Consider the following 24156-nt stretch of genomic DNA (forward strand, 5'->3'; position numbering starts at 1 on the left):
AAGTCACTGTACTCTAGGGCTTTTTGGGTCCTCTAGAAGCCACTAGGTCCTCTGCCATCTCTGGAGCCAGGCCTGACAGGTAAAGATGGGCTCACACAGGGGTTTGAGTCTTCTGAACTTTGATGACCTTGGAGCCCCCAATCCTCACCCAGGAACCAAAGTCATCCCCTGCCCTGGTCCTTGAGGGATCTACCCAGCACAGAGCTGACCATGTCCCTTCACTGTTCAAGCACTCCTCACGGCCCCTCACTGCCCTCAGGAGGAAGGGAGCTCCAGTCCTCAGCCTGCCATTCAAGGCCCTGCCCCAGGGACTCCCCTGGTGGTCCAGCGCTTAAGACTTCGCGCTCCCCAGTGGTTAAGAATCCGCCTGCCAATGCAGGGGACAAGGGTTTGAGCCCTGGTCTGGAAGATCCCATGTGCCATGGAGCAAATAAGCCCGTGTGCCACAACTACTGAGCCTGCGCTCTAGAGCCCGTGAGCCACAGCCAACTGAGCTCGAGTGCCACACCTACTGAAGCCCACATACCTAGAGCCTGTGCTCCGCAACAAGAGAAGCCACTGCAATGAGAAAGCCGTGCACCGCAATGAAGAGTAGCCCCCGCTCGCCGCAACTAGAGAAAGCCCACGCGTGGCAAAGAAGACCCCACACGGCCAAAAAAAATAAATAAAAAGAAAGAAAAATATTAAAAAAAAAAAAAAAAAGACTCTGCGCTCCCAATGCAGGGGGCCTGGGTTCAATCCCTGGTCACGGAATTAGATCCTGCACACTGAAATGAAGATCCCGTGTGCTGCAACTAAGACCCGGCGCAGCCAAATAAATAAAATAAATTTTTAAAAAAGTACGAAAGGCCCTGCCCCAATCAGCTCCTGCCCACCGTTCTCTACCTTCAACAAAATATCTCTGCCTGAAAAGCCCTTGTTGCCCCTTCTGCACCTGGCCAACTCTGATACACATTTCAGAAACCTAGCTCAAAAAAATCCATTCCTCCGTGAAGCCCTCCCTGCCCTCACTCTGGTCTCCCAGAGCCTCCATCCATCCCCTCCAATTCTGACTCTGTGGGGCTAAGGGGGTCGTATATCCAGCTCTCTCCCTCTCCCCAAGACTGGAAGACCCTCAGGACAAGTCAGAGGGGTGACTGGGAAGATTTGGTGAAGGGAGCAGGTCAACAGGGACACATCTGAACTCCCCCCAGCTTCCCTCAACAACTTCCTCTCAGACTCCCCCAGCTGACTCCCTACCCAGAAATACACAGGCATGCAAATCCAGCCACTCAGCGTTGACCTGCCTCAGGCCCAGGTGTGAAGGGCCAGCCAAGGAATGCGGAGGCAGGCGGAAGGCCCAGGGTGTGCATATATATTTGTACTCACATGCAAATCCCCACCCCAGGCAGCAGACAGACCTGGCGGCCCCTTCTCCAGATGTTGGCGTGACCGGAACTGCTGGGGGGAGGTGGTGGTGCGTGCTGAATCTGCAGGGCACGAGGGGGGAGGCTGAGGTTAGGGGAGTACTCTTCTGTGCGCATGTCCCCTCCACCCCCACCAATGTCCAGCTAGAAAGCAGAGAGCTTGTGGCATCTGCCCAGCAGAGAGGCACAGGTGGACTCATCGACCCAGGAAAGGGAAGAAGAGTCAGGAGAAATCCAAGAGGGCGTCTCAAAGGAGGAAGCATGTAGTTGGGCCTCAGTGGAAGGGCTGGATGGGGCCCTGAGCAGATGGACGGGGGAGTGGGCATTTGAAGTCAAGAGTCCAATACCTCCCACCCTTTTCTTTGCCCCCCATACTTGGCATTTATCAAGTGCCAACCATTGTGATAAACTGACCTCAAAAGAAGTAGAAAGCTTAAGTAGACCAATGACCACAGAAGATTAGAAAAGTGACTTGAGACCTACCATTAAAAGGACAACAGGCCCCGACAGTTTTATGGTTATTTTATCAAATCTTAAAGGACAGGAAAGTGAAATGTTCTTTAAACTACCTCAGACCTTTGAAAACAATGGGAACTGCCCAAGTCATTTTATGAAGCTCTTGTAGGTCAGAACCTAAGTCTAAAAAGAGAGAAGTATTGACCACGAAAGGGGAAATGTTAGAAGCCAGGGATTTCAAGGAAGATCTCTCTGAAGAGGTGACATCTGAACTGAGACCCAAAGACCAAGAAAGACACAGCCAAGCAAAGGAAGAGTCAGTTGTGGGGAGATCTGGTGCAAGGGTGTTCCTGGCAGGGGGAACTGCAAGGGCAAAGGCTCAGAGTGATCATGAGTTTGGCATTTTGAAAAAAAGCAAAGAAATCTCTATGGCTGGACAGTGCGAGCAAGGGAGAGAGGGGAGGGGACTGGTGGTGGGGAGAGTTGTGGCACTTGGATCACATAGGTCCTTGTGGGCCACAGTGACGAGTGTGGGTTTTACTCTGAGGGCATTAGGGAGCCACAGAGAGTTTGGAGGCAGGGGAGGGTCAGGATATGATTTTACAGTTTAAATAATCCCCTGGTACTTCCATGCATTGCTGGTGGAAAAAGAAAGAAGTAGAGCCACTCTGGAAAACTGTCTGGCACCTACTAAAGCTGAACATGCATCTACCCTTTGACCCAGCAATGCTTCCCTTCAACATTCACCTAAGAGAAAAGTGTCCGTGTTTTACCAAAGGACACAGACAAGAATGTTCTCAGCAGCCTCATTTGTCAGAGCCCCAAACTGGAAACAACTCAAATGCCCTCAATGGGAGAACTGGTAAATGATTTTTGGTAGATTCTATGCAAGACTACTATACAGCACAGAAAAAGGATGCATTCCACCTCCATGCCACCACACAGGTGAATCTCCCAGACCATGTGCCGGTTCAGCAATACTGGGCTCCCTAGAGAGGACACACCATGTGATTCCATTTATATGAAGTTCCAGAACAGGCAAAACTCACCTACAGTGATGGATATGAGCACAGTGGCCACCTGGAGCAGGTACTGTGACAGGACAGCGGGAGTCCAGGGACTGGGGTGTCCTGTTCCCCGGGCCAGGACCTGGATACATAAATGTGTTCAGTTTGTGCAAATTTTTTAGCCCTACTCCAACGATTTTTGCATTTTTCTCTATGTGATTTATCTCAACCAAAAGATTTTTTTAAAAACCTCATCCCTGGGGACTTCCCTGAACGTCCAGTGGTTAAGACTCTATGTTTCCATTACAGGGGGCATGGGTTCGATCCCTGGTCTGGGAACTAAGATCTCACATGCTGTGCGGCGCGGCCAAAAAAACAAAAACCAAAACAAAACCCAGAACAAACCTTGTCCCTAGTCATGGCTGCCATGAGAAACAGCATCTGTCTGCGCAGGAGCAAGGTGGCCGGGAGAGGCTGGGGCAGGTGTCTAGGTGGGAGATGTGGGGCCTGAACTGGGACGGGGGCTGCAGGTAGGCAGAAGAGGATGGATTGTTTGGCGACCAAGGGGACGGGACGTGCTGGTGGCATATGCCTGGGGTTGGGAGGGGGCCTGGGGCCTCAGGCCTGAGCGTTGTTCTGGAGGGGGGAACTAGGGGTACAAAGGAAGATTTCATGAGTGCCTGGAGCATCATAAACCCTCTAAGGTGATACCTGTGGTCACTAAGTCCATCAACAAACACCGCTGCAGTCCTTCAGGCCATGACTGTCATCTCTCTCTACGAGGTCTCTTAGCTCCCTGGTGATGGAGATGGGGGTCTGGAAGGAATCCCACCCTCCCACTGACCCTTCACTGCTGGCCTCTCCCTGTGGAAGGACTCAGTTTTCTCACCTGTAAATGGGAGGGAGAATTCTTCTCCCACCAGCTGGGGAGGAGGGGGCAGTGGAGGGATCTATCAACCTTGGCTTCTGGCCTCCCAGAAGCCAGAAGGAAGAGGGGCCTTGGAACTGGGGATGCTGAGTCAGCGTGCCATCTTGCAAGACCACAGTGACACTTACTGTGACACGCTGGGAGACATCAGACCCCTACTTCCTCCCCCACAAAATGGGTCACAGAATCCTGATATCAAAGGCTTTGCAGTGAGGTTTGAGAGAAAAGATCAGGAAGAGGCAAGTTCCCCTTCTTGCCTCCCAGTGGGTCTTTAATGGAGGGACAAGTGGCAAAGTCACGCTGCCAGACCCTTGAGCTCAGAGGCCTCAGTTTGGTGGGGGACCCAGGCCGGCGAGGAAAGGAGAGGAGGAAAGGAGAAGTGAGAGGCAGGTGGGTGGCCTGGGGGAGATGAGGGCCCGCGGGACTCGGCGAAGCGGGGAGGGGGCGCTGCTCCTGGGCCCTGCAGCAAATCAGGCCGGTGGCCCCGCCTCACGCAACCCAGGCGGTGGTTTCATCACCTGCTCCCCAAGTACCTCATTACAGGCGACAGGAAGAGCCCCTTGGAAAGTCGGGACCCCCCCTCCCCTCTCTTGAGGGCTCCAGTGGCTCCCACCCCAGCTGCTGGAGACACCCCTCCTCCCCGAGCCGGGGCCCTGGGCCGCCTCCTCCCCTGGGAGCCTGGGGAGATGGTGGCCCAGGTAGTGGGGGGAGGCACTGTGGGTGACCTAGGGGCTGGCTCAGCCCACAACAGCCCCTGGAGTCCCTCACCTGCCCTGGGGAGAAGGCGGGCTCTAGCAGTGACTACTGTGCAACCAAACTTCTCTGGGCCTCAGCTTCCTACCCCAGAAGATGGGGAGAGTCGGCGACACCTCCCTGAGTTGGGGGGCTCTCTGGAGATAATATCGCCCTCTTTCTCTATGCAGGCAGCTTTTGCCATCACTGGGCCTGACCCCTCCCAGAAGGCCTTGGGGTCACCTCTCCTCAGCCCTGGGGTACCCAGCTCAGAGTGAGGGCCCCGGGCAGACCCAGGAAGGGTGCTGGGGACAGGGGGTCAGGGAGAAAGCTCTTTCCTCCTACGTACAGATTGGGGGGTTGGGAGATTCCCCTCGCAGGGAGACCCCCCAAACACATGCATCACCCCCAACACCCACATACATAAGTCCCCAAAACACATGCAGTCCACAATACATGCAGACCCCTCCCAAACCCACACGGCTTGCCAAACACACACATCCCCCAAACACACACAGAGGCCTCTGCACACGCAGATGCCCAACTACATGCAGACCCCTCAGACACACACAGCGTCCCCCAACACCTGCCGATCCCTCGAATGTACACAAACCCCCCAATATATGCAGACGCCCCCAAACACACAACCCCCAACAACATGCAACCCTCCTAGACACACACAGAGCTCCCCAAACACATGTAGACTCCCCAAATCCATGCTAGTCCCCCATTATAAGCAGGCCCCCAGACACAGATAGGGCCTCTATCCCCTGCAGGGGTATCGCCCACCCTCTGGCTTCCTGAGGCAGGGTGGGAGCACCCCCCAGGGGAGAGATGTGGGTTCGGGGCTGGGGGTTCTGAGGGTGGGGTGTGAAGATCTCAGGGATCGCACGTACGGACACTGCATGGGGAACACAAGCTATGCTGGTGCAAGGTGGCAGGGGGTTGAGGGGATCTTCGGGGTATTTCTGGGGACTGTGGGGGTCTGAGGGTGGGGTGTGTTACCCACGTGTGGCTCTGAATCCCAGAATGTTCCAGCTGGAGGAGGCCCTTTGCGGGGGTCCCTTTGTTTATAGACCTCTCTGGCACTCATGGGGAAATGGAGGCCCCGTGGGGGACCCTCAGACCCACCTCCACAGACCCCTCCCCAGGCCTGCTCCATGAGCTAAGAGGTATGATGGCCTGGCTGTGGCTATGGGCACAGCCAGATGGGCGTATCGACTCCACTGTACACTCATTGCCTGACATGCTCCAAGCCTCAGTTTCCCCATTTGTACAATGGGCCCTGGGGGCGCCTCAGGCACTCACCCACGTGTCCCTCTACTTTAGACAGGCCTCATCTACCAGCAGATTCCCAGCTCGCCTTCCGCCCCTTTCCAGGTACCTGAAACACCAGCCCCAGACAGACCTGCCACTTTCCCATTGCCAGGCTTTTGCCCCCGCTGTGCCCTCTGCCCGGAACGCCCTTCTCAGACTTACCCAGGTCTGAGAGGCTGCTACACGTCCTTCAAGCCTGGGCAGAAATCTCTCTTTCTAGAGGTGCTAATTTCCCCGGACCAGATTTCTCTTTCCCTGTGTCACTTAGTCCTACCAGATATTTTTGGTGCTTCTTTGTTACTTTCTTTGATGATCCTGTTGCCCCACTAAGACGTCCGTTCCACGAGGGCAAGGATGGAGCCTTCCCAATGCCCGGCACACAGTAGGTCCGCAATCACCCTTCCTTGAATGAATGAGCAAACAACTGCTTAACAAACGGAAGAAACATCAGCAACGGGTTCCGTTCTTTTAAATGCCTCATGGTTCACAAAACAAATTTGAGGTCCCATCTGGCCCACAGGCTGCCAGTTTGAGGGGGCCCCTGCTCCCCCACTCCTCTCTAAACAGCCCACAGCACGACAGCCCACTGGATGGTGCTCATGCTTCTCTCAGGCCAAGGGGCTGACCCTCTGAAGGTTCCAGTGCCCGCGTGGAAGGAAACTATGTCCCGGGGTCATGCAGAACCTGGCTGCCCTCACTGTCCACTGAAGGTCCTGCCAGGAAGGCCATTTTCTCTGTCATGGCCACTGCAAATGGAGACGTGCCCCATCCCACCTCCCGTGGGGCTTGGGACTCCTACCCCTGGCGCTGAGAGAGACCATACATTCAGAACCCAACTCTGCTATCTCACACAGGTCAGAGCCCTCGGCCACTGAAGGCCCCCAAAGATGTCCCCTAAGCTGTGGTGGCAGCTGCAGGAACAACCCGAGGCTTCTCTTTCTTTGTTCCAAAGAAAGATCTCCCCGTAGGGCCCCAGAAATTCATCCCCAGAGGCCCAGACCTCCCAGCTTGGGAAATTAGCACATCTGTCAGAGCTGAGAGGAAGACACTCAGCCCATAGCCCAGCAGACCCAAGACGCAGCCAGTGGGGAACCCAAGATGGGGCATTTGAGGCATCCCTGGTCCCCACTTCCTTCCCCAAGAAATGTCTGGGAGCTGACCAAGGTGCCAGGGACGCAAGGGCAGGGAGTGGACAGACCCGTCTGACCTTTCCCATTGCCCAGTCTGGTGGGGGAGACGACAGACACGTAAACTGTCAGGGACAGAGCCCTCACCAATGAAATTCTATAGGGCAGGGGTCCCCAACTCCCGGGCTGTGGACCGCTACCATTTGCAGCCTCTTAGGAACCCTGCTGCACAGCAGGAGGGGAGTGGAGGGCGAACAAGCGAAGCTTCATCTGCCGCTCCCCATCTCTCACATTACCACCTGAACCATGCCCCCTGCCCCCAGTCTGTGGAAAAATTGTCTTCCATGAAACCGGTCCCTGATGCCAAAAAGGTTGGGGACCACAGCTATAGGGGGAGGCAGTGGGGGAGGTGGCAGGGGAGGGGGCTGCTTTGGAAAGATGGGCCAGAAGGGACTTTTTGAAAAGGGGATCTCAAGGACTAGAGGACACCAGCCATGAAGGGGTGTGGGTGAGAGACTGCCTGGTGGAAGGAATGGCAGGTGCAAAGGTCCTGAGGTGGGAATGTGCTGGGTGGGTTCCAGGTGCAGGCGTGGATGGTGTTGCCAGGTATGGGTGAGCAAGGGGCATCTGGAGACAGAAGAGGGCAGGGAGGCTGCAAGGGGCCTTGGGGATCAGGGTGAAAGAGTGGGCTGTAGAGCAATGGAGAGTCATGGAGGGTGTATGAACGGGGGTGGGGGGTGGCTGCGGTGCAGTTCAGGATTTTCAGCAGACTCCGTGGCTGCTGTGGTGAGAAGTCCTTTGGGAGCAGGAGGCCAGGACAGCGTCCAGTGGGAGAGGGTCGGGGCTCTGATTGTGGAAACTGGACAGAGGCAGGCCTGTGCCCACAGCAGTGACTCATTATCACAACTTGCCTGGACTGTTCCCTTCCGAGGACCCCACCTCAACCTCTGGTGAACCTGAACCTGGAGATCAGGACAGGAAAGCTGACAGGACTGAGGCTTGCTTGGCCCCTGGCGGAGGGTGGGGTGCGGGTGAGCCTGGATGGGGCTCACAGGCACGTCCACTCGGTCATAGTTCGGAGGGCCCCTCCTGTTACTGAGTGCCTGCTGTCTGCCCGGGCCCATGCTCCCCCTCATTTACACGCAGGACCAGCTTGACTCAGATAGCCCAGTGAAGCGGAGACGGCTGCCCTGTTTTATACAGGAGGAAGCAGGCTCCTTCCCAGGGCCACATGGTGGGACCCCAGATCCTCGCTCAAGCGTGGGCTTATACCACAGGGTTCTCCGGCCATGCCCCAAATTCACCCTCGCCGACCCAGTCTGGGAAGTGGGCCTGGGCACCAGTGGGATCTGAGACACTCATTCCTGAGTTCCCTGGGGCCAGTGAGCAGCCTCACAAGCCCCCCCCCCCCACAAGATGCAGGCTCAGCGAGGACCTTTGGGAGGCTGAGAAATGGGACCCAACCACTGTGTACACCCCACTCGGATTCATGGGCCTGGGCTGGGGTGACCTCTCCAACCCCACATGGGATCCCAGGAGTGTGATAAATACTCTCTGACAAATGACATCTGTCTCCAGGTGCATATGTGCCTCTAATATTCCAGAAGGTCAGACCCCCAACATGTCTATACTCATTGCATCTGAGTTGGGGTGACAAATGATTTTAATTCCCTTTCTCCTCTAATTTGCATTTTCTAGATGTCTGCCTGGTTGGGTAATGATTTAATGAAATCAATCATTAGTTGGAGATGGGAAGTAAGATCGGGCTCAAATTGCTCAGGTCACAGGGTCAGAAAGGGGTAGCGATTTGTCTGAGGTCACACAGAGAGGAGAGAGGAAGCTGGGGCCCCTCACTCCTGGCTTTAGTTCTCCTAGGGGCTGAGGGGCAGCCTTGAGCCCGTCCTTTCTCTGAGGGGCCTGCGTGTTTCCACCTGGCCTCAGTCTTCCCTCCTGCAAAGTGGCAGCTTCAGACCAGATAGCGAGTTCCCAGCTCTCGCAGGTGAGACCCCAGGACTCTAAATGTCCCAAAATTCCATTCCCTGGAGGCCAAGATTCACTCCTGGACTCAGATAGGTAGTGGAAGGCAGGTATGGGGACAGGAGGGAGCAAGGCTGACTTCTCCCAAAGCTCCTTTGACCTTTGAAATCAAACCCCATACACTTGTCCTTCCGAGTCTAAATACTTTTTTGAACCCCGTTTCCTTCACCCCAAGAGCCTGAAAGTTCTCATCCCCGACGCCAAAGATCCAGAGGTCCTGACCTTCCCCAGTGAGGATTCTCAGCTGGTCAGGCAGAAGGCCTCAGCTATTTCTGACTTCTTGGGTCTGCAGCTTGGGGACTGGGAATAGCCGGGGACCCCAGTTGGCAACGTCTGCTGCCCTGGACCCTGAGAGAGGCAGAGGGTGGGGACCATGAAAGTAATGCAGCCACGGGCTTGTCATGTGCTGACAACCTCGGAGGGCTGTGACTATCCTTCCTATACCCATGGCCCAGATGGGACACTGAGGCACGGGGAGGAAGTGGCCCAGGCAGCTGTGGTGCCCCACTCAGGGGTCTGGGCCCACCATCCTGCCCTCAGCCACAAAGGCATCCTGTGGGCCCAGCTGAGGCCCCACGTTCACTGCATGAGGTGCAAACCCCATGGGGTGGATGAGGGTCATGGCGGTCACAGGCACACGTGGATGTCATGCCACTTGCAGGTCTGGGGCCGCGACACACAAGGGCACACCGACAGCAGGAAGGCATGGGGTCGTGGTTGTGCACAGGGGGCTCCAGGATGCACAAAGGGATGTGACCCAGGAAAGGGGACCACTGTAACTCACAGTCGCATACCAGGGGCTCATGGCACCACAACTTTGGACTCACAATTCCCCAACTGACACAACCCTCAGACACATGCCTTTTGGACACACAACCCCTCAGACATGACACACACTCCTTCAGACATAACTCCTAGACATGCAACCCCTGGGACACTCACCCTTTCAGACACACAACCTCTCAGAACCACAACCCTTGACCGCCCCACCCCCCGAACACAACCCTCAGACTCACACCCCTTGGACACATACCCTTTGGACACACAAATCCAGGACACATAACCTCTCAAACTCACAATCTTAGGACTGCACACCTCTTAGACACAACTCTCCCTCGTACAGCAGGACATTCGGACTTTCAAACTCAACCCAGCCCACAGATGCCATTCAAAGGACACCGCAAAAACCTCGGCCCAACGCAACACGCACCTGCTACACCTGGACCCTTGGACGCTCGCGCACCGACCTGGAGGAAGCAGCTCAGAACCCCGAGCGCCCGGCAGCCGCAGGGGCCTTCGGAGTGGGCGGCCCCGCCCCCGGGAGCTGATTGGGCGGGGCTTAAATTTGCATAGAGGGCGTGCCACGGGCTGCGACGGACGGGCACTCGGGCGTGGCCGGGTCCCGGGAGTTCTGGGGCCCGGGACTCAGACGCGGGAAGACTCTGAGGTGGGGAATAGTATAATGAGGGAGGGGGGCCCGGGAGGGAGCTGGTTCAGACCTGCCAGGCTTCCCCCGATGTCAGTGGGCGACCCTGACCTGCTGAGCCTGACCCTAATTCGGACCCTGTCTGTAACCCCCTGCTATCTCCTACTCTGGACTAACTTCAAACTGAGTGAAATGTAACTCCGACCCGGGACCTGAGGCCCCAGGCACCGAGACTTTCTCGAAGCCAACCCTGACCCTTGCTCTCACCCAAATGGAGGGACTGCAGAGAGGGGCTCTAGGGTCGCTGAGGGACCTCGCCCAGCTGTGTGCCTCCTGCAGCTGAATGTGTGACCCACGTACTTCGACAGGAGGGTAACAGACCCCTCGGTGGCTGGGCGCCCTCCTCCACTTCAAAGGTCAGCTTCCAGGACTGGACCCCCTCCCTGGGATCCCAGCACCACCCAGCACAGGTCCAGGCCCAGAGGGGGATCAGAGCAGGATTAATGAGTGAATCGAGGTGGAAAGAATTACAGGATGAAGATGACTTTTGACTGGGCAATCCTGGAGAAGCCCCCAGTCTGAAGGAGGCAGAGCTACCACATACTCCCTATCCCTGTGGGATCAGAACTGGGCCAGAGGGGTCAGGGAGGGCTTCCCCCAAAGAGGGGTGGAGCATTTATACTGGGCCTTGAAGCATGAGTAGGAGTTTGCCACTGGTAGAAGAAGAGGGAACAGGACTTGCAAAGGTTCAGAGAAAGAGTGCAGAACATTCTTTGGTGGGGGAAGATGAAGCCAGAGCAGTGAGTGGAAGTAGATTGAGCTGGGCACCCAAAGAGAGGCTTGGAGATGGGGGAGGGGGTCCACTGGGGCAGATGAAAGGGGAGAGTAGGTGGGTTGCAATGGCTGCCTGGTGTCCACCTTCTAAGAAGACAACAGGAGGTGATTGGACCACTCAGGGGAGAATATGTGGAGATATTAGTATGTGGGGGACACTGAAGAAGGGAACAGAGACCCTGCCTCTCCCCACACCTCAGTTTCCCCATCTGTGACATGGGCAGTTTGGACCCCCAGCCTGGGCATAGATTTCTCTTTGGACCAAAAAAACTAGGGTTCACACTGTGTCATAAAGGTGGGGATCAGGGTTCCTGCCTCTCCCACCCCGTCTTTGCTGCCCTTCAGTGTCCAACACCAGACACTCAGGTGTCCCAAGAACACACCAGGGCCTAGGCCAGGTTGGGGGCTTCTGCCTGGGCTCAAAGGCACAGAACAAGGCTTGGGGAGTGTGGAGGTGGCTGGGGAGGCCTGGGGCCCTCGAGAGCTGCTCTGTTTACCCAAGACTGCCTGCCTGCCTCTGATGCAACAAGCAGGCTCTGGTTACGTGGGGGCGGCAGCTGGAGCAGCTCTAGGAGCAGCCCAGGCTGGGCCAGCTGGGGTTGCCCACTATGGGCCACACCTCTTGCCCCCTCACCACTGGGGCTTGCTCCTGTGTTCCTGCCCCTGCCACATTGTCTCCTTCCACCACTCATGGTGGAAACACCCTTCCCATTCCGGTCCATACCATCTTCTATCATTCACACCGTTTCCTATAATGGCTCCTTCTTTCTGCCTTTACCCCTGTTCCTGTCCTATACCCTCCCCCATCGCTGGCTGTGTTACCCCATGTGGACCCACACCCCCCACTGGGCCAATCAAGAGTCTCGACCTCAGTCTTCTCAGATGAGGGGACACTCTTAGGTGCTGGAGTAAGAGGTTGGGGGGTTGAAAGGGAGATTTCGGGGGAGAAGGGAATGGAAAAGGCCAGAGAGGAAGATCTGGGAAAGGGGCCTGGAAGACGGGGAAGGTAGAGACAGGGATGGGAAGGTGAGGAGGTGTAGAAGCTGCTCCCCCCAAGTCCCCCTCTCCAGATCCTCTCCCAGAATGTCAACAGGGGAAGCCTTTGAAGGATCCTCCATGGCAAGGACAGTGTGGTCCAATGGGTAGGGCTTCAGGGTTCGAGGACCCTGGGTTCCCATCCCAGCTCTGACTCCCACTCGCTGTGTGACCTCAGGCCAGTCACTTCACCCCTCTGAGCCTGTTTGCTCATGTGAAAAGTGGGGACAATAGTAGTCTCTCCTCTGGGGGGGGAGAAGCGTTTCAAGGTCGGCCTCCAATGCCCCCTCCTCCTCCAAAAGCCTTACCTATCCCCCCTCCCATCTGTTGTTCTGACACCCCCATCCCTCCTTCTACCTGAGCGCTGACCCCGTGGTTTAGAAATGTCTCTGTCCAGCTCTGTCTCCCGGAGCCTGGGCCGTGTGTTGTGGTAGCACAATAGGGGTGTTTCCATGGGTTTCTTGAAGAACTGGAGTCCTGGAGAGGGTCTGAGTAGCGTAGGGGCATGCGGACCAATCTTGGGGCATCCAGAGGCCTTGCTGGGGGATGAGGCAGGGGCCAGGAAGGGGCTTCCCAGGGGCAGGACCCTCAGAGTACAGAGCAGGCCTGAAATAAAAACTAGGACTTGGGGCTTCCCTGGTGGCACAGTGTTTGAGAGTCCGCCTGCCGATGCAGGGGACACGGGTTCATGCCCCGGTCCGGGAAGATCCCACATGCCGCGGAGCGGCTGGGCCCGTGAGCCATGGCCGCTGAGCCTGCGCGTCCGGAGCCTGTACTCCGCAACGGGAGAGGCCACAACAGTGAGAGACCCGCGTACAGCAAAAAAAAAAACAAAAAAAAACCAGGGGCTAAGAACAAAAAGCCAAAACTCAAGTCTGATTCCCATCCTGACCACTGTGGACCAACTGGAGACAAGTCACCGCCCTCCCGGGCCTCCTTTTACTCCATCCACAAATTTGAAGGAGACTGGTGGAGGGTGGGGGGGACAGTTCCAACACTTAACCCAGGGAGCCCTTCCAGGTTACCCCCACCCGTGGGTGCTAGGCTCCCTACTTGAATGCCCCGTAGCACGGAGAGTTCCCTGTCGCTCTCCTGGCTGCCCACCTATTTCTGGGAGCAAGTCTTAGCGAGCTAGGTCTGGGCATGCCCACACCCTTCACTCCGGGCGGGGGGGGGAGGGGGTAAGTCGGCCAGAGCGTCGAGGCAGATGCGAGGTGTTGCTGCGTAATCTGGCCTTGCAGAGCCTTAGTTCGCTTTCTAGAAAATGGAAGCAAGAACGTATGAAGTGAAAAAGGACGGAGGGTCACGATGCACCCTTCAGGATCGGCCAAGACTGGGGACGGGGGCTTGAATCAGGGGCTAAGAACAGCTTGGTGGCGGAGTGCCCGGCCAAGGCTTTGCCTCTCGCGCCCCCTTGCGGCCGGCAGGGGACGGACGTTCGCCCGGCTTGAAAGGCGAGCCGTCCACGCGGAGCAAATAACCAGCATCTCCGTGAGCCCCAGGATTTGGGGTGGTGGGGCATCTAACAACCCACAGTCCTGCACAAACCTCTTTGAGAGTACTGGCTAAGGTCATGTTCAGGGGCCGTGGGTGACAGGGAGCCCTCGGAAGGTCTAGGGCACCTCATGACTGCCCCCCACTAACTCACAGCGCCTGAGCCATCCAAGGCTGCCTCTGAGATACATGCAGTTACCTCACTTAGCTGCCTGTCTGTCCAGCGGGTCTGAGCGCTGGAGCCAGGGTTGGTCTGTCTGGCTCACCAGGGCATCCCCTGGGCAGGCAGGGCCTAGCTCAGAGAGAACCGTCAATGATGGATACATGGCTGCATGGCAGGAGGAGAGATGGACGAGAGGTGCCTTCAGAGTGGGTGGAGAGGGAGGGTGACTCTGTGGGGGTTACACACCAGGCAGGGCCTAAAACAGTGTGAACCTGAGGCTCTTCCCTCCCCCTCAACTGAGCTGGGGCAGGGGGAAGGCATGATGGTAGCACACAGGCCCCCAGTACACCCTAGGAGAGGTGAGAGAGGGCTGACCCTGGTTCCTGGTGGTGGGATGCAATTATTAATACCTCCTGTGTTCCTGAACCTCCTCCCAAGCCCTCAGGCCCCTCCACAGCCCTGATACCCCACCAGGACCCTCTCTGTCTACCCTAGGGTGCCCTTGGCTTTTGCCACCCCTCTCGCCCAACCACTTCTCTGGGCCAAACTGGGGGATCCTCCCAGAGCAGTGAGCCTGGGACCCACCCTGGCTCTAACCTCGACAACTCAATTCTGCCCTTCTTTATACATTTTGCTGGGCACTTTGTTGGCACACAGCTGGCCTCGGAGGTGTACAAACCATGGGCCATGATCTCCCAGGCTTGGAATTCGCAGGGATCAGATCAGCGTGGGCTCTTCTCAAGTCAGCAGAAACAGACTCAAAGCAATTTTGGCAAATACAGTAATTTTAGGGACTCATGAAACTGAAGAATTGAGATTTTCTAGTGTCAGGTACAGCTGGATCCAGGGCCCCAGGCAATGTTCTCAGGTCCCCTGGTCCATCTGCCGAGCTCACCAACCCCAGAAGGAAGATGGTACTTTTCCAGCAAAATCCTCAGGGAAGATCTCTCATTGGATCGCATGCCCATCTCAAACCAATCACTGTGACCTGGGAGATGGGGGGCTCTGACTAGCCAGGCCAGGGTCCCACATCCACCCCTGGAGTTAGGGTGGCTTCTCCTTATGGTCTGAGCCTGAGGTGGGCATTTCTGCTCGAGGCAGAATGCAGTCCAGGCAGGCAGGTACACGAATGCCTGCCTCAGCCTGTAGAGAAGGTCCAGTCCAGCCTTCCTTGTTGAGATGGAGAAAGGTAGCACCAGGGAGGGTCGGTGCCAGACCCATGTCACACAGCATGTCAGAGGCAGGGCTGGGACCAAACTAGGCCGGGGTCTACTCTTCTCTGTGTGATCGCGCACAAACAATGCCACCTCTTGGAGCTTCTCTTTTCCCTTCTGCATTTGGGTGACACCTGCCTGATAGGGCTGTCTGAGGATGAAAGATGACCCTTGTGAAGCCTCCAGCACAGATCTGGGCACACAGCAGGTGCATGTTCAGGACTGTCATGGTGGCAGTTACTGGTCCGAGGGGCCATGGCCGTGTCCATGGCCAGTGGGGGCGGGTAAGAATCCAGAGGCAGCAAAGCCTCGTCTCAGGACATTCATGGCTGGCCCAGAGGCTCCAGGCAAGAGCAAGAGGAATGCGCTGGCCACACTTACTTGGTCTTCTGTCCCTGCCAAGTCCCACAAGGCTGTGTCCAAGGGTCCAAGCTTTGGTTGGGCTGGGGGGCAAGAGGTGAGTCAAGGCGAGGTCTGAGAGACCCCTAGGGCTGCAGGGTAGCCCTGATGAGGTGGCGTCTGAGGAAAATCCTGGGCAAGGCTGAGGGAAGAGGTGAAGCACTGGGAGTTAGAGGGTCTGGGTGTGAATCCTGGCATTTCCAGTCACTCGCCTCTCTGAGCCTCAGTTTCCTCTTCTGTAAAATGAGGCTGTGTGTAGAGCCCGGGGCCTGGAGAAGCAGGGGAGGCCAGGACTTGATCCTGTGAAGGTCACCTACAACCCTTGGGGGGGGCAGTCTGGGGAGAAGTGGGAGTGGAGGCTCCGAGGTAGGGAGTGGGGCGGCAATTCTGGGGAGCAGAGCAGGGTCTGTAGGTACACAGGTGGGATCGGGCGGAGCCACAGAGCAGTTTGTTCTGAGGGGGCGCGGCAGTAGCAGTAAAACGGCAGATGACCCAGGATGTTCACGCCTTGCCTGGAGGCTCCAGGCAGGAGCAGGAGAAACACACTGACTGTGGACGGGTGGAGAGGGCAGCATCTTTGAGGCTTGAGGGTGGGAGGCACCAGGGCACAGGGGATAGGATGGGGGAGATTTTGGGGTGTGGGTCCAGACTGGTGGGCAACAATGGGTGGGGAAATGGGGTGGGTTGCTGACCCCCTTGGCAGCCCCTCTTGCTCCAGGCCCTCCCAGATGTCCCCCAAGTGACCCCACAGTCTGTGGGATTCCTCATCACCCCGATGCCCAGAGCTAAGCCTGTCACATAGCAAGTGCCCGATAAGAACTCTGACTGCACACCCATGAACTCTGCTGCCTCTTGGCTCTCGGGGCTGCTGCTCTAGGAGTTGTGGGGGCTCTGTCCCCTGCCATGCCTTCCTTGACCCTCTGAGAAGACCTCCACAGCACAGAGCACAATCACAGCAAATGAGCAGGGGGCTGTGAGAGCTACACAAGCTGCGGGCACAGTCAGTCCCTTGGGTACCTCCAATCTGCCTGTGTCTGCCCTGCATGAGCACAGAATAACAAGACACTAGGCCTTTCTTGGTGCCATGCTCTCCTCAGATGGTCAACCACACCTCCCAGTACTGAAGCCCTCCTGCAGTCCTCGCCCATCTGGTCCTGGTCACGTGACTGGCCTTGACCAATGGGACAGCCATAACTGAAGCAAGGGAAGGCTGGATGAACACGTGCACACCGGGCGCCCAACCACCAGGAGAAGCTTGGGCTGTCCTGCTGGAGAGGCCACGTGGAGGACCAGACACCCCCCTCCCCACCAGCAGCAGACAGCACTGGTCAAGGGCCAGATGTGAGGCTACTTCTGACTCTCTGGCCCCATCAAGCTCCCACAAGAGCCACAGGTAGCAGCCAGGTGGGCCCAGCAAAACTGCCCGGCTGAGTCCAACCCAAACTGCACGACCGTAAGCAGGCGAATGATTGGTGTCATAAGCCACTAAGTTTTGGGATAGTTTGTCATGCAGCAGTAGCTGACTGCTACAATACACATCACTCTATGCAGATGCGCCTAATGAGCACTCTGACAGAAGGGAAAAGCAGAGACCAGAGTGAGGAGGGACTTGCTCAGGGTCACACAGCAGGTCAGCAGTAGAATGAAGATTCCAGAGCTGGGTGGATAACAGTCTTGCTGGGCTCTGCCTGAGACAATGTGTTTGGGTAAAGCAAGCAGCTGGCATGTGGAAGGGTATGGAAAATGGGGCTCCCCTCTGTCTTGGGGGGCAGGGGTCCTTGGGATCAGGACAGGGCCTGTGGCCTGGATAAGGGGCAGGAAGATGACAGAGAAAGCACAAGGGAGATGGGCTGACAACAGCCCTGAGCAGCAGAGGGCACAGGTGCCCCTACCCTCTATCCTCCCACGGATGAAACCACCCTACAAGCCTAGGGAGAAAACTCGAGTGGTTAGTCAAGTAGGTCCGTTCTTGGATGCCGAGAACATGGGTTAGTTCAGAGCAAGGAGCACAGAGAGGCTTCTGGCCCCACTTGGCACTGACCTGAGTCAGAGGGGCCAAAGCACCTCCAAGTCTCTTCCGGGATCAGGCTGAAGAGGGCGGGGGCGGTTCCTCGGGGCTGGAACAAAACATGTGCAGCGTCCATGAGGCTGAGGTCAGAGGCCATGAGGCCTGCTCGGCTAGGCTGGATTGTGCATTGGGGTCACACTCCAGTCCCCCAAGACCCCTGGCCTGAGCCTTCAGGGCATCCTCTGTAAAAATGGGACCAGCGACCCACTTCAGAGGTCGTGCCTGGGCCTCACGTAGGACTGGGAGCTTCAAACCCCCAGGGCTTGCAAAGAGACGCAATAGCAGGTTAGTAGCTACTACGCAAGCTGCTACTGGTGCCTTTCAGAAGCACGGTGCATTTTCGCAACAGCAGGCAGAAGCAGGGCTTCTGGAAGCAGCTGGGAAACTGAGTTAAAAGTAAAAGCTATGGTTTTTGAGGCCCTACTGTGTGTATGGCACTGTGCAAGGCTTGACGCAGTGAACTCCAGTCCCAATGGCTGTCACCCACCCGGGCCAGAGCAGCCAGAGCCAGATGGTTATTTGGTGCAGGGGAACCATCATGAACCCCTCTCACGCTACCCTCAGAGGGCAGGTTGCTGCACATCCCTTCTTACACATTTGCAAGGCCTTTTTGGTTTTTGTTGTTGCTTGTTTTTTGTTTTTAAGGCTTTTTTGGTTTTGACAGTTCTTTTGTCTCAATTATCACAGGCAGCAACACAGTTTTTTTTCTTTCTAAGTGCCTGGTCGGGGACAGGCATACCAGAACCCCACACTGAAGGAGCCAGACACATCTCAAGCTCGAGTGATGGCTTATAGCACGTGTGCATGTGTTTACATGTGTGTTTATTAAGTTATAATGAAAACCAAAACAAAAAGAGCTACTTCTCCAAAAACTCTCTCCCCGGTATGTAAGAACTGTAAGTAGTTTTCATTTTTAGACCGTCTGGTCATTGGCTCAAAGCCTCTTTCAGCTCCGGGCGCCCTCCCAGCTGCCCTCGAGGCCCCTGCCCACCCCCTGAACCCGTCTCCCTTTCGCTCACCCACTGCAGCCACACCCGCCTCAGATGTTCCTCCAACACACCCAGCTCACCAGGCCCCGGGCCTTTGCCCTGCCACTGACGTGCCTGGAGCACCAACCCCGGGTCATCTCTGTCTGCAGGTTGTTCAAGCCTCTGCTCACACCTCTGCCGTCTCCCCAGAGAGGCCCCCCACAGCCCTTTCCTCCTTCACATGTGTCTGAAATGTTCTTGTGTGTTCCGTGTTTACCTGGTTGCTGTGTGTCTCCCCGTGAGGCCACGAGCACACCTTTCTTGGTCACTACCGTGTCCCCAGCACCCAGCCCAGGGCCAGGCACACAGCAGAGCTCAGGAGCTGGGTGCCGAGTGACTGAACTCTCCCACTACAGACGCCAAAGGATGAAAGGAAGTCACTGGCCACCATGAGATGAAGAGAGGGAGTTGTCTCAGGAGCGAGAAGTGGTAGTTCCTGGCTGAGCAGCGAAGGTCCTTACAGCAAGGAGGCTGAGAGCAGCAGGGGCGGGCGGTCCCAGGAACTACCTGTGGCCCTGGGCTGTGGCGTTCATGTGGTCTCGGATGCTGATGGCCTGTTTGAGGAGGCCCTCCACGCTGCGGAAGTAGACGCTGCTGTCGACAAGGTTCTTCACGGCGCTGAAATGGGAGGATGGATCCAGTCAGCGGCACCACGCTCTCTTTGCCCCCCAACCAGAGCTCAGCGGATGCCTGTGCGGGCCAGCACTCATCAGGCACCTGGAGGATTCCATGGGCCTCCCTGAGGGCTCACTGTGGGCTTAAAGATTAGACTTCCCTATGCAACAGAGCACTGGATGGCAACATGCAACTTTTGCTTAACGGCTGCTAGACTATCTAATGCTTTGAAGAAGCTATAAGCACGCAAAAGTGACCTCAAAAATATCTTGCTTTCCTCTTAGGTAACCTATTCCTGCCTCTGAAGGAAGCTTGTCAACTGGACTGTGAAAAGCTCTAGAGGTGAGTTTAGACTCATCGCCATTAGCGGGGCACTACTGCAAAGCTGTGCTAAGCTCTGGTGTTGAAGCTACACTGATGGATGCCTAATGAAAATGTCCCTTCCAACAGCACTACAGGAACATATTCCCCAAGCCACGTGGGGCCTTGCTAACGCCAGAAAGTTGCCTGTGCAACAACACCTGCAGTAAAAATAAGAGGGTCGTTTTAAAGTCCTGTTAAAGACAAAGAAATCACTCCCATTTATTATCAGTCAGGGACCTGCTTATGGCTATGAGATCAAAAGGCAGGAGCGTCGGCTGTTGCCGCTCCGTTAACTTGCTCATCTGACACCACCAAATGTAGTCAGCTTTCCTAGTGCCCGTCCACCTTGATAAAAAGCTATCTAGGGCTTCCCCGGTGGCGCAGTGGTTGAGCGTCCACCTGCCGATGCAGGGGACATGGGTTCGTGCCCTGGTCTGGGAAGATCCCACATGCCGTCAAGCGGCTGGGCCCGTGAGCCATGGCCGCTGGGCCTGCGCGTCCGGAGCCTGTGCTCCGCAACGGGAGAGGCCACAACAGTGAGAGGCCCGCGTACCGCAAAAAAAAAAAGCTATCTAACGTAAGCTCACTACTGAATAGTTCACCCCAACCAATATACCATTTTAACATCTTTCAGTTTTACACCATTAATGCTGCGTAAAGCATTTAGACAACTAAAAGGGCACTTTCATGTCCGTAAAGGAAACAGTCTTTCAGCATTAGAGAAATTCACATCTCACTAAAGAGAAGTGCTCAGAGCTCGGAGCAGACTGGCCCCCTGCCTAGCCTAGGGCTGCTAAGCACTTGAAATATGGTTCATGAGACTGAGGAGCTGAATCTTCCATTGTATTTCATTAAAATTTAAGTGTAAACAGCCACCTGGGATCCGGGCTCCTGCACTGGATAGCACGGCTAGAGGAACTGGGAGAAAGTACAGACTGATTTGTTATTCCTTGAACCTGGACCTTTCTGATGAACTCTGGGCTGTCTGGGAACTATTCAGCAGCTGCGAGAAAAACTCCCATTTCTTTTCTACTCTTCCTGGAGCTAAGGAGGGTGTCTGTGACCACCATCCTCAGGAAGATGCCATCTGTCTGGGTCACCCTCCCGTCCCAGCGGAAGGGCCAAGGCTGGTGAAGGCAGAACTCCCAGCAGCACGACTTCCTGTCAAGGAACCTTTGCCCACACAACAGAAACAGGCAGGCAAACCGCACAGTGCCACGGACGAGAGCTGCTGGGGAGTATCCAGCCTCCACCAAAACAACCCACAGCCCAAGCCAGGGGCAAACAGCACTCCTAATTAAAGTCGCCAACTCCTAAAGCAAACGGAACAAGCCAGGTCATGAAATACAGTCATGGGGAACAGAACCAACAGGAGCACAGGAGGCAAGGCTGGCAAAGCTGCAACAATGGGAAGAAACACCAACTACTGCTTTTTATTCTCAGGCACGTCTTTCACTTGGGGTTAAAAAATCTGGGTATTTAGAGAAAGTTAAACAAACAAAAATAATAAATGGTATATCCACGGTCACAGAAGCTTTATTCATAGTAGCCAAAACATGGAAGCAACCCAGATGTCCATCAACAGATGAATGGATAAACAAAATGTGGTCCATCCATATGACAGAATATTACTCAGCCCTAAAAAAGGAAATTCTGACACATGCTACAACATGGATGAACCTTGAAGTCATTACAGTAAGTGAAAGAAGTTGGTCTCAGAAAGACAAATACTGTATGATTCCACCTATGTGAGGTTCCTAGAATAGTCAGATTCTTCGACAGAAAGCAGAATGGTGGGTGCCAGGAATGGGGGGCGGGAAACAGGGAGTTAGTGTTTAATGGGGACAGAGTTGCAGTTTTGCAAGATGAAAAGAATTCTGGAGACGGATGGTGGGGATAGTTGCACAGCATTATGAGTGTATTTAATACCACTGAACTGTACACTTAAAAATGGTTAAGATGATGAATTTGCATCTTAACCACAAGATAAAAAATTGAAAAGAAATAAACATTAAAAAATAAACAGTCATGTTCATGTTTTGGCCCTCCCCCCAGCTGCCATCCACCCCACCAGCCAGTCTGTGGTCCCCAACTGTGGGTGGGAAACATTGGCCCCTTGAGGCACCTCCTGGAGTCCTTATCAGCCCCTCCTGTGACAGATGGGGAGGGGCTGAGGGCCAGAAGAAGCCAGCAAATAGCGAGAAGCACAGGTCTGGGCTGGAATTTTGCCCTGTGGCCAGGTGAGTCCAGATCCGCATGCCTCTACTCAGGCAGGGCAAGGCTCACGGGCAGCCGGCTGAGATGCCCCTGAACACCCGGGGCATAACAGGGCGACCGCGGCAGCGCGGAGGCTGTGGCGCTCACCTGCAGGCGTACTCCACCGTGTAGATGGCTCCCTGGCTTTGCTCCTCCCACCGCTGCATGTCAGCCTGCAGGGGGTTGGGGGCTGTTAGCAGGGGTGGCTGCGACCTCCATCCTCCCAGCTCTCTGGGATGGAGCACCCGAACACCAATCCCCATGGCTGTAGAGAGCAGCCCCCTCCAGCCCCTGATCTTTCCTCCTGCCACTCCCACCCCTCATCAGTCTGGGCCTTCTGTGAACACATGGCGACTATGGCTCAGGCCCTTTGAGCAGGCTGTTCTCTCTGCCTGGCACATCCTTCCCTCACACGGCTGCCTCCTTCTCACCACACAGGTCACAACTAATGCAGACCCTGCTGTCCCCTTCTTCCAAATCTGCCCCAGATCTGTCCATCCAGCCCCTATCTCGGCTGGTGACCATGTGCCTCCTTGCTGGTGTCCCAGCCTTGACCCCTGCACCAACAGAGTAGGCCCCAGCTCACAAGGTGCAGACCCTGGGAGAGGTCGGTGGCTGGGGCAGGGACGGCTCACCTTATGCTGGGCCAGCTCAGGCAGAGAGCGGCGCACGTGCTCCTGCAGCCGGTACAGGGCCACGGATGGCTCGTTGGCCAGGACGTAGACACTCTCAGTGAACTTGTCTGTTACTGGGTCCAGGGTCGACAGTCGGCAAAGTGGGACAGGAGGGTAGGGGGGACAGGGGGTCAAGGAGACAAAGCATCAGACTCCTGGTTGCTCAACCCGTGAGTCCAGCCAGAGTAAAGAGAAGTATCCAGTGTCCCTCCCAGTGGCTGGGTCACCTGTGGCCCCGGTGATGGGTTGCAGGAGATGGTCACAGCAGGGCCGAACAACTCCATCTGGGAGTCACAAAAGGGCCTTAATCTTTTTTTTTTAAATAAATGTATGTATGTATGTATGTATGTATGTATGTATGTATGTATGGCTGTGTTGGGTCTTCGTTGCTGCGTGCGGGCTTTCTCTAGTTGTGGCGAGCAGGGGGGCTACTCTTCGTTGTAGTGCGCGGGCTTCTCATCGAGGTGGCTTCTCTTGTTGTGGAGCACGGGCTCTAGGCGCACGGGCTTCAGTAGTTGTGGCACGTGGGCTCAGTAGTTGTGGCTCGCGGGCTCTAGAGCGCAGGGCTTCAATCTTGATGACATTAATGTGTCCAGTGAATTCATGATCTTTCCCTTCCCAAACCCACTTACAGTGGACACTGCTACCACCTGCTCGGATCTACTCACATTCCTTTTACCCCAGTGACAAAATCCAAGATTCTTCTTCAGATGCCCACTGGCTACCAGACCCAAAAGTGCCTGGAAGTTTACATGGGTGGATGGCTCTCAGCCATGACTGACCACCGAGGGGTAGGAAAGCCCATGTCCTGTGCTGTGTGTCGAAACAACTCAGAGGTGTGACCCATCCCTGTGAGCTCCCCTGTGGGAACAGACTGTGGCTTCTTTCTGCAGGATTTTACCTGAGGTCACTCCTTGGTCAGCTTCCTCCCCGGCCCTGTCCTGTTTGCCCCCTCTCCTCTGTGGGGTTCTCTTGGTAGGTTGACTACACACAAATCCTCATCCCAGGGTCTGCTTCAACAAACAGCAGCCAGCTGGTTGTCCTTGCCCTTCCTACCCCATCAATGAGCAGACCCTGCTTGTTCTGTCGCAAAACAAAGCTCAGAACTCACCCATTCTTTTTTTTTTTTTTTATGCTGTACGTGGGCCTCTCACCGTTGTGGCCTCTCCCATTGCAGAGCACAGGCTCTGGACGCGCAGGCTCAGCGGCCATGGCTCATGCGCCCAGCCGCTCCACGGCATGTGGGATCTTCCCGGACCGGGGCACGAACTCGTGTCCCCTGCATCGGCAGGTGGACTCTCAACCACTGAGCCACCAGGGAAGCCCCAGAACTCACCCATTCTTAACACTGTACTGCCCTCACTGGTCCAGACATAGCTGTCTCCCACCTGGATGCCAAACTCAGCTGCTCTCTGGTCTCCCCGCGCCCACTCCTGCCAACAATCCAATCCCCACAAAACAGATGGCATGAGCTCCTAAAGAATATATCAGATATGTCTTTCCCTTGGTTGAAACACTCCCATCAGCCAGAAATTAAATCTGCCTTCCTTAACATGGCCCTTAAGGCCCTGTATGTT

The 24156-nt window shown here is 55.7% G+C and overlaps 1 protein-coding gene across 4 annotated transcripts in view; it reads right to left on the minus strand.

The window, feature by feature from the left end:
* The window catches only part of LOC115865338 (BLOC-1-related complex subunit 8), a 34583-nt gene that overhangs the window by 7806 nt on the left and 2621 nt on the right, over nucleotides 1-24156 (minus strand). The window contains exons 2-7 of one of the 4 annotated variants that reach the window (XM_060296939.2): nucleotides 22541-22653; nucleotides 19179-19289; nucleotides 17617-17692; nucleotides 12663-12911; nucleotides 2912-3011; nucleotides 1369-1469 (exon numbers count right to left, since the gene is read on the minus strand). In XM_060296939.2, coding sequence (XP_060152922.1) covers nucleotides 1369-1469; nucleotides 2912-3011; nucleotides 12663-12911; nucleotides 17617-17692; nucleotides 19179-19289; nucleotides 22541-22653 — 750 coding nt within the window. Of the gene's footprint in view, nucleotides 1-1368; nucleotides 1470-2911; nucleotides 3012-12662; nucleotides 12912-13868; nucleotides 15845-17616; nucleotides 17693-18448; nucleotides 19290-22013; nucleotides 22079-22540; nucleotides 22654-24156 lie in introns of those variants that run through there. The other 3 variants (XM_070045303.1, XM_030880028.3, XM_030880027.3) reach the window with 3 other exon arrangements.

This window comes from Globicephala melas, chromosome 3 (genome assembly GCF_963455315.2).
Source record: "Globicephala melas chromosome 3, mGloMel1.2, whole genome shotgun sequence".
NCBI classification, from domain to species: Eukaryota; Metazoa; Chordata; class Mammalia; order Artiodactyla; family Delphinidae; genus Globicephala; species Globicephala melas.